At 40.6% G+C, this 10,498-nt stretch overlaps 1 protein-coding gene across 1 annotated transcript in view; it reads left to right on the top strand.

Annotated features, from left to right (window-relative positions):
- Nucleotides 1-411: 411 nt before the first annotated feature.
- The window catches only part of FGF16 (fibroblast growth factor 16), a 48,671-nt gene continuing 38,584 nt past the window's right edge, over nt 412-10,498 (top strand). Inside the window, exon 1 of the mRNA XM_063937175.1 lies at nt 412-1,015. Coding sequence (XP_063793245.1) covers nt 742-1,015 — 274 coding nt within the window. The 5' untranslated portion in view covers nt 412-741. The remainder of the gene's footprint in view (nt 1,016-10,498) is intronic.

Genomic DNA, 10,498 nt, shown 5'->3' with positions numbered 1-10,498 from the left:
CTGCCCTGTTCAGCTTCTTTCTCCCGTACTTTGCGAACTCCAGTTGCTCATCCGCTCCCAGCAGTGCACAATTGCGCAGCCCTAAGCTGGTCTGTCTCCCGTGCGCAGTAACTTGGGAGTGTTTGGTCAGACACCTTAGACAGCCAGAGATGTGGAGTATCTGAGTGCAGCCGTGCAGCGTGATTTGTGTACATCAGTAAGGTCACACACATGATTTCATCAGTGCTTTTTACAGGGACTTTGCCAAAAACTGTTCTGCCTCACTGCCATGTGCAGATTTTTCCTTTTTTATAATAAAAGAGGGAGTGCAACATTTTTTTTTTCTCCAAAAAAAGAACTAAATGGATCAGAGGGGGGGGGAAAGCTTTAGCCAGAGGGAATAATAATGAGGTGTGGCTTGTATTTAAATATCCAGTAACTCAATGTTAAGGGGAGTGTGTTATGTATATAAAGTGGAGTTTTCATCTCTTAGCTAGACAGACCCAGCTATGAAAAGCAAGAGGAGATTAATGAAGAGGGACAAGTTTGCAATTCCCTACTGGAACAAGGTCACTCGTGGACACGGACGACACAGAGGGACTACTGGAACCAAGAGGCACTGACAAGTTGATAGATATCAACAGCAAACGTATTATTATCTAATTGCTTCACACAGTTGACAAACTCCAGTTTTTCTTTTTCCTGTAAGATCCGAGGTTCCTGCCACTACCACACTGTGCTCATCCCTGCTAGTCTCTTGCCATGGCTGAAGTTGGTGGGTTTCTAGCCTCTCTGGATATAGATTTGCATGGATTTTCTTCATCTCTTGGGAATGTGCCTTTAGCTGACTCTCCTGGCTTTTTGAATGAGAGACTGGGTCAAATAGAAGGAAGATTACAGCGAGGCTCTCCCACTGACTTTGCCCACCTGAAGGGCATCCTGAGGAGGAGGCAACTCTATTGCAGGACAGGATTTCATCTAGAAATCTTACCCAATGGCACTGTTCATGGCACAAGACAGGACCACAGCAGATTTGGTAATGATACATCATGCTTTCTATAACATAACAGTATTATATTTTCTGTGCTACTGTGTACCTTATATAGAAAGTTATGTTGCCACTGATAATCCAGGTTTATTGCATTTTGTAATTATTTGATTGGTTATCAAACATTTGACTGTGTTCTGTATTGCAGTTGAATTTACTCAAAAATGTATTTCTTTTAGAAAGGTGCATTTTGCTAATAGAGTTTATAAGATTTTTCATTGTGTTCTGTTTTATTTTTTTCATGAGAATTTTTGATTTTAGCGCAGATTTTTGGTTTCTTTTAAAACCCTAAACACAACCAGTGTCATCACTTTACAGAGAAGCTGTGATGTTAATCTTCTCAAATAATGGTGTAGTGTACAGTAAATCCGTACAATATACATTACTTGTAGCTGGTGTGTAAGGACACCCTCCAGATTACCATTAAAGTTGTGTTTGTCATTATACTACCTATAAGTAAAGAGTAATATCAGTTGTATAGGTCAATCCAGTTAGTCAGAGAATGTTCTCAAATTCTTGTATTATAAACCACTGAAAAAGGTTTTTATATATGTTAACAGGGACAAAACCACTTCCTGTAATAAACAAAGCAACACAAGTAAAAATATTTGTTACATCTAAAAATGCATTGATGTGTCAAAGTAATTGTGTGTAGTAGCAATTACCTTTGTTTGCTCTGTTAGATTGTTAGCTCTTGGGATTATGCCTCCTGTTTATACAGTTAAAGTTACTCTCTTTGCATTTTAAACTTAACTGCATATTTTACTAAAGAAAATGAGCTTGGCAGTGGAGGGATGCATTCATCATGGACTATATACATTTTGTAGTTACACAATTAATATAAAGTGAAATGCAGGTGCAAACTAAACACCAGCATCCTAAACTGCAAGGTACTATGAGCCCAGGTTCTAGATTAAAAGCATGGTGTGTTGTTGAAGTTCTCATCCTTAACCTCAGTTTACATAAAATACATAAACTACCACCTTCTGACTGTTTATAATGTGTACCAAAGTTAAATAAGCAATTACTTAGCAACTAGTGATAATTTTGTTTTGTGGGCATCATGGCTTGGTTCACACACAGGGCATGGTATTCTTAAACATTCCATTAATGAAATAAAAAGCCTGTAAGACAGAAATATCTGCACTAATACTGGTGGGGACACCTGGTGTATTCCAGGAAGCTGTTAATTCATGTCTGTTTCTTTTGTTGTACTTAATTAGCTGTCATAAAACGGATGGGGCAAATAAGGATGGAAAAGAGGTTCTATCCATTGCTCCTGCAGTATTGTCATGTCTGATTATTCTCTAGCATGCACCTGCAACGTTTATTTTTCCCACTGGTAAATGATACAAAAGAGTCACCATATTTTTGCATGTTTATTTCATATGCCTTTCTATGAGGATTTAAGCTCTACTCTACCAAATATTGTAGGACTAAGAAGTGTTCGGTGTCACAGTTTTTAGAAGGATGTAGACAGAATAGCTGGTAAATGGGCTTAATGTCCGAAAATTGTGTACTGTATGTTACCGGTGGACTAGGAATAAAAATGCGCTTCTAAACCAGAAAACTTACATTTTGAACAAAAAGCAACTTATTTGCTATCAAAATATCTTACGTTTCTATCATAAGTAGGGCTTCTGATGCAGATTGCCCAGGCTGAGAAATTGTATCTAAATTTTCATGACAGTTATTCCACATAAGACCTGTGGTTTGACATGAATCTGGTGCTTTCTCAGTAATGAAAGAGTTAATCCTAAATGTAAGGTGTGCCCCTATTTCAGAGAATGTGCAGTGACCCTCTCCCATGCTCCCTTGGTCTGAGACCCACCCTAGAGGAAACAGGTGTCCTTCCTCTAGATGTCTGTTCTCCCCTCATCACCGTCCTGCGATGCCTTGCGGGCCCGGTCTGGCAGCTGAAGGGTTAACCCCTTCCCTGCCAACCTGCATACCGACCCAGAAACACCGCCCGCCAGTGCCACATACAAAACTAATTACACGATTAATATAAATCATCTCTCCTTTCCAGTTTCCGCTTGGGTAGAATTGAAATGCTAAACAAATGTGCTCAGTTTCAAGAAATGTAAGCTACTTTTTTTTTTCAGACTTCCTTTTTTGTGCAGGTGCACAAAAAGTATTTTTCAGGAATGTCTGGGATCAGTCAGCTCATCCCGGATCCTGCCCTCCCTAGATTCTTTTTCCAGAATCACAGTGCAGGGTCCAACCATTTACTCATAGTCCATGCAGTTATATGTGTTCCTCTCATACATTGATTTATTGATTCGTTAAATGTTTGACACTTGTTAGCAGATAGCCTCATCTGCTCTGTGGCTTTGATGAATGAGAAATGTAACTGAACAATTCATTCTGCTGGAGTACTGTGCAGAGAACTGTAATCCTTTACAACCCAGAGTCTTTTCTCAGCATCATTTCCATTCATATGATGAGTCTCAAATTCCCATAGGCTTCACATATTCAGGACTATTTAGCTTGATAAATAAAATAGTAAATTAGTACATTGCTGCAAACTGTCATTAATTTCCAGTGACGAGCTTTCAAATTTCCAGTGACAAGCTTTCTACCTTGAAATACCCTTTAGATTACTATTATCTGCACAGTACAACTTCTGTTATATAACAATTGTGACCATTTATTCTTGTGCTGTATGCTTAATAGAATTAGATTAAAATCTAGTCCATTTGGAAGGTATATGACCAGATGTGTGAAGCCTTGAGAGAAAGTACCAACCATTAAGCTTCTAATTGTCATTTTTCAAATACAACCTTTAACATAGCAGTTACTTTATCTCTCACCAAGACTTATTACTTTTCCCCCATAGTGAGCAATAGCTGTATAAAGTGTGCTGGGACTGTTTCATGTTATTGTCCAGTGGTGATGAGATTTGTGTAGATGTACAGTAGGGGTATATTTGCTAAAGTGCAGGTTTACAGAATTGTAGATGTTGCTGTCAGCAACCAATAAGATTCTACTTATCATTTATGTAGCACCTTCCCGAAGATAATAGCTAAATTCTGATTGGTTGGTATGGTCAACATTTCCATTTCTATAAACCCACACTTTAGTAAATATACCCTGTAGTGTCCAATGTCTGTCTGGAGAACATTATAATTGTCTTGTGGTCATACCATGTTTATATGGTGCTGTGGCTTATGTTTGTGTGGACTGTAATGAAGCCATGTCCAGCAGTCATGTCATATTCTGTAGGTGTTGCATGCTATGTCTGAATACAGTGTATTAGAATTGTATTATGAAGTCTAGTGGTCGCGCCATGTATATAGAGTGTAGTGTGCTGTGTTTGTATAGAGTGCAATGGAACTTTGTTTTGTTAATGTTCTATTGTCCTTTTATGCTGCATACATATATGTGTTCTATGCATATTTTGAATTAACATTATGAACAAGTCAAGTGGTTATTTAGGGTCTGTAGTCCTCCTATATATGACTAGACAGCATCACATATGATGCACTTAGATACATATAAACAGCAGCATGTCCTTATTATCTCTAAATATTAAAAATGCCTATGTATTATGCCGTAATTATTAACGATCAGTATCGCAATTAATATTTTAATTTTTAATGAAAATACCCCCCAAAAGTACTAAGTGTAATAGGGACAGTGGTAGCGATAACCGATGTCCCTGCGAGTTACATCTCCGGCTTATTTGTGAAAGACACCTCCAGGGATGCGCACAGTCTCAGTTTGCAGTGCTGATGGAAGGCTGTGGGAGAAGGATCATAAAATCCCTCTGAGGATGGCGTAAACCAGTGGTTCCCAAACTCGGTCCTCAAGGACACCCAACAGTTCACATTTTCCAGGTAACAGAATCACAAGTGAAATAATTAGCTCCACCTGTGGACGTTTTAAACATTTTCAGTGAGTAATGACTATACCTGTGCACCTCTGTGTGACCTGGAAAAGTGAACTGTTGGGGGTCCTTGAGGACTGATTTTGGGAAGCACTGTTTTGATATACAGTATAAGGGTCAGATTGTAGTCCAAATTGATAATAATGGGGACTGTGATTTGCAATGCTAGTAAGATTTTTGCAGTCGATTTCTGTGAAGTGTCATGTTTTAGGCTATTAGTACATACCTCTGATACATACAATTATGCAGATATTGTAGTTTCTGCATAATTTTATGAAAACTGCCTTGGCAAAAAGACCTATAAGGGGGTTATTTAGAGATAGAATTGTGAGAGACAAAGTACCAACCAGTCAGCTTCTGTAGTTTTTCAAATACAGCCTGTAAAATCTCTAGAAAGTGTATCTCTCTCCGAGCTTTGATCATTTCCCCACTGATTTTTGTGCTCATGACGGCAGCCACCACCTACAATAAGTCCTTTCAGCAGCAATGAATTTAAGTTGGACACATTCATCTCTGAGATTTGCAGTCTGATTTCTGCAGTGTTCCATGTGTCTCAGCTGTGACGCCATATCACAATGTCACCACCTCTCACAGCCAGTGCTTCTATTCAGTACTCTCTGGAAATTCTAGAGTTAAAAAAGGGGTTTGGTATAGATATTTTGCAGAACCCTCTTTTAATGTTCCCGTGGACATTGTAGCATGATACTCGTCGCCGCATGGCCGTTAGCATCATTCCCTTTTTCTCCTTTTTTTGGACATGACCGTCAGGCCTCCAAACTCCCTTTTGCTCTGGGAGAGAAATCGTCTCTGTTAAGGCTCTACTTCGCATGTCCTCCAGGTGGCCTCATTTCAAAAGGTCCTTGCTACATACAGACTCCTGAGGACACATGTATTCACATTTACACCTGGCTCCACTTTATTCTAGTTGTTCCGAGGCTCCTTTCACCCTCTGCTTGGTCTAATGCCCTGGGTGCTATTCTCTCTCATCCTCCGCTGGGTGGAAAGGCCATTTTGTTATTCTACAAACTACTCCACACTCCTGTACCCCATATGTCTATTAAGATAGGGTTGTCTGTTCAACTATAATGTTTTACTTACATTTCTTGGATACCGTCTTAAAGTCATTTGTCACACCGTATTTCTGTCATGCCTTCTAGAATTTATCAAGAGCTGTTTTACAATATTTTTCAAAGGACTATTTTTTCTTAACTATGGTAAATTTTATTGACACTTCATCATCCAATCTTAAATTATAGATACATACTTGTTTCAGGTGTACTAATTGGTATGAGACGTGGCTTCTCATTGAAGATCCTCCAGCTGTGATATTGGTCTTGGACTGGAAATTATTTGCTTCTTCTATTCAGTTTGTTTTTTGTAACATTTTACATGGATCGACTATGCCTGGCTATATGGGAACATTGTTATTATGTTGTATTGTTTTGTTTTGCATCTTTGATTTGCTCCATAATTTTTGGGCAAATCTGTTTTTCCTTACTCTACTATCATTGTTGCACTGTCTTCTTTGATGGTTGTAATATGTAAAAAAAAAAATCCAACAACAGGGCTTTGGTGTATTATGTCGATGGTGACCGTTATGTAATAATGTCAATAGACATGATGACATGTTCATCATGGCAGCAACCAGCATGTCGACATTAAGCATGTCAATATGGTCATAATGCCGTTAATAGATTTCTCAAGTATCACTAACCCTTAATCCTAAACTACTGTAAACCCTTTTGCTAATAACCACATTTTCTACGTTGACATGTAATATGTCTATATTTTGTCCATGACGGCATTTCCCACCTGTTGACATGTTAGATGTCAACATTTTAACCATGTCAACATCATAACTGCCAACATTCTGTCTACATTAAGGGGTATATTTGCTAAGGTGTGAGTTTTTAAGAAGGGGAGATGTTGCCTATAGCAACCAATCAGATTCCACTTAACGTTTTTGATTAGCTGCTTCTAGAAGATAATAGCTAGAATCTGTTTGGTTGCTATGGGCAACATCACTTCTAAAAAAAACCTCACACCCCTATGAATGTGACATAGTGAACGTCAGTAATGTGACTGCATACCAAAAACAGAACTTAATACTGATAATCCATGTCATTGCATAACTATCAGGAGAAGGGTTTATTCTGACAAGCATATTTGGAGAATTTGCCCAGTCAATCTTTAAACAGAATGCAATGGAGCCAATACAGAAGTGGTTCTCAAACTTTGTACCGTGGCTCCCTGGGATGCCTTAGTACTCTTGCAGGGGTGCCTTGGTTTGGTGGTCCAGGACCAATTCAAATTATGTATTGTCAATGTAATAGGCAAAACCAGTGCTGGTGGCTGCCAATCATAACAAATGTGGACAAACAGAGGCAAACCTTGTCCCTCACCACATATTTGACCCAAAGGGTGACATATAAACACAATTTACTTCATTTAATATTTCTTTTTAAATTTATCAGTAAGAAACTTTTAGCCTAGGGATGCCGTGAAAAAAATTCTGATACGCTAGGATGCCGGGATTCAAAAAAGTTTGAGAACCACTGCAATACAGTGTTGAATGCAAGTCAGTTTTGCAGGTACAGATGTAGCCACCTTTATCTTGAGTGGCCGCGGCGGTTGTCCCGTTCGACCATACGCAGCGTACTGTGGCGTAGCGAGGCGCGCCTAGCCACAGAGAGGCTATCTAATCGCACGGAGACAGACATTTGACGTTTGGCGTTACCTTTACGTGTAATACCTGCGATCAGCCACCAGATGTCGCTTTTTACAATCACCACTGCGCATGCGTGTGGTCTCCCGTAAAATACAATACTGACATACATAATAAGGACTACTTTACTAAGGCGTCTCATTACGCTGCATACAGCAAATACTGTACTCATTACGCTGCATTATTTAATACAGTACTGTACAGTATATACAGTACGACACCGACGCAAATACAGTAGTACAGCATACAGTATATGATCCATCTACAATACTTTATGAATACTGTATGTGAGCGTGCAAGTCCCGCAGACAAAACACAGTACTGTAAAACCAGTAGTGTACACTGTCGCAAATGGATGTGTGTTACAAGTTCACTATTGCCTCTCAAGATTAGGAATTTTCTACAGTGTTATCGTCCTAATCCCGTAGCCATTACAGCATAATCAAAACCAACGGATTTATACATTTGTCTGCGGCGAAGTGGTGAAGTGTTTCGCTTCCTATACTCAGAGTCCAGGGTTCGATTCCTTAAGTACTGTACGAATGCATGTTACTGTAGTTTTTTTCAGACACTTTATTATTTTTTTTATTCACATACTGCAAACCAGGGCATACAGTAGCTGCATGAGCGGTTCTATGCGATCGAGTCCGGTGTACCATAATCTGCAGGTTCTATGCAGGTTAAGGTACTATGCTCCGTACACAGTACACATACAATTCTGTAGCTGGGCAGACTGAATAGAAATGGCTACCACCTATGACTCCTTGCCCCACAGAGGCCCTAGGCTACGGAGCAAGTAATAGTCCAGATTGTACAGACTATGGGGCAATGCTGAATGAGCGTCACAATCCCCTAGCTAAAATACACAGTATGCATATTATGGTACACCGGACTCGATGACATACTGTAGCACACTGGCAAAATGGCCGCCGCCCCTGAACCCTTGTGCAGGTTATGGGGCAATGCTGAAGGAGCGTCACAATCCCCTAGCCAAAATACACAGGGGAGGGATAAGCTACTGTAGGATTGCATACAGTATTACGGTACACCGGACTCAATCGCATAGCACACTGTCAAAACGACCACTACCCATGAACCCCCACCTCCTGAACCCCCACCTCGTGGCAGGCAGCAGTTGGGTATGGAATGAGAAATGGCATAAGCTGTGCAGGCTACGGGGCGATGCTGAAGGAGCGTCACAATCCCCTAGCCAAAATACACAGAGATACTGTAAGCGAGGTCTATGCACATTACAGTACTGTACAGTACGTTACACCGGGCTCGGTCGCATAGCAAACTGACAAAACACAAGTTTTACAGTACATACAGTAAAGCAGGCCAAAGCTGCAGGAGAGTTTCTACTGTAAAGGTTCTATGCACCGTACGGTAATGTACACATACCTGTACAATTCTATAGCAGGGCAGACTCAATTGAAATGGCTACCGCCTGTGACTCCTACAGTAGCTCCTAGGAGGCACTCAGCTATGGAGCAAATAACAGCACAGATTTTGCAGGCTACGGGGCAATGCTGAAGGAGCGTCACAATCCCCTAGCTACAATACACAGGGGTGATAGAGATAATCGAGTGGCTGGAGGGGGGTCCCCTTGATTTAAGGGGCCCCCACTCCTCCAGGGTACTCCGGCCAGGTGTGACTAGTTGGGTATTTAATTCCATGGCCGCAGGGACCTGTATAAAAGTCTCCCCCGGCTGTGCATTATCTGTCCAGCTAGTGGAGCCCAGTGCTGATTCAAAAAATATGGGGAACCCCTACGCTTTTTTTGTCCCCCTTATTTTTTGCACCAGGACCAGGCGCAGAGCCCGGTGCTGGTTCTAAAAAGATGGGGGATCCCGTGTCCATTTTTTCCGTATTCCTTCCGGAATTCGACTGCAATTGCATATACAGTACTGTACCCCTTAATGTCACTGCTTACAGTATACAGTATTTAGACATGAGCTTGTGTACAGTATCTGTCATGAGGTGCTTTTTTCACTGACACTATAACTTTTTTCTATTGTGATATACTGTACAGAGGCGGCAAACTAGCCAAACGGGAATAATCAGCTTCTGCAGAATAAAATGAGATGCTACAGTACATGCCTATATTCTGTGAGTGACTGCGGCTCTATGAAATTAAATCAGAAAATTTAAATATGAAATGCATTACTAATGTGTGGCATTACTGTACTGTATGTGTATAAGGTGTACTACAATATTTTCTGGTGTAACATAAGGAAAGGGCACTACTGCATGGTCTAATGCAGTGGTTCTCAAACTTGGTCCTCAGGACCCCACACAGTGCATGTTTTGCAGGTAAACCAGCAAGTGCACAGATGTATTCATTACTAACTGACACATTTTAGAAGGTCCATACAGTAGGTGGAGCTAATTTTTTCACTTGTGATTCTGTGAGACCTGCAAAACCTGCACTGTGTGGGGTCCTGAGGACTGAGTTTGAGAACCTGTGGTCTAATGTAAATAAAGATGAATGTGGTGGGGTGTAATGTGAATAAGGGGCATTACTGTTAGGAGTAATGTGGTACTATGATATGATGTCATGAGAATAAGAGACACCACTGCATGATATAATGTGAATAAAGTTGCAGTACTGTGTTGTGTCATTTCATCTTCGGGTATTATTGTGTTACCATGCCCCTTCCCAGCAAGAACATACTGTACACTGTTTTGGGCTGGCACTAAATGTGCACATTGTTCTTATTTAGATTATAGGGGGTAGGAGCGCCAAAATGGGTGATGGTGCTGGGAAAGGGGTGCAGGGTTAGAGGCGGAACTACGTAGCATCTGTGCAAGAGGGCATCAGCCAAAATCTAGCCTAGGGCATCATGTTGGTCAGGTT

Source organism: Pseudophryne corroboree, chromosome 8 (genome assembly GCF_028390025.1).
Source record: "Pseudophryne corroboree isolate aPseCor3 chromosome 8, aPseCor3.hap2, whole genome shotgun sequence".
NCBI lineage: Eukaryota > Metazoa > Chordata > Amphibia > Anura > Myobatrachidae > Pseudophryne > Pseudophryne corroboree.
This window is presented reverse-complemented; position numbering and strand designations above follow the sequence as displayed.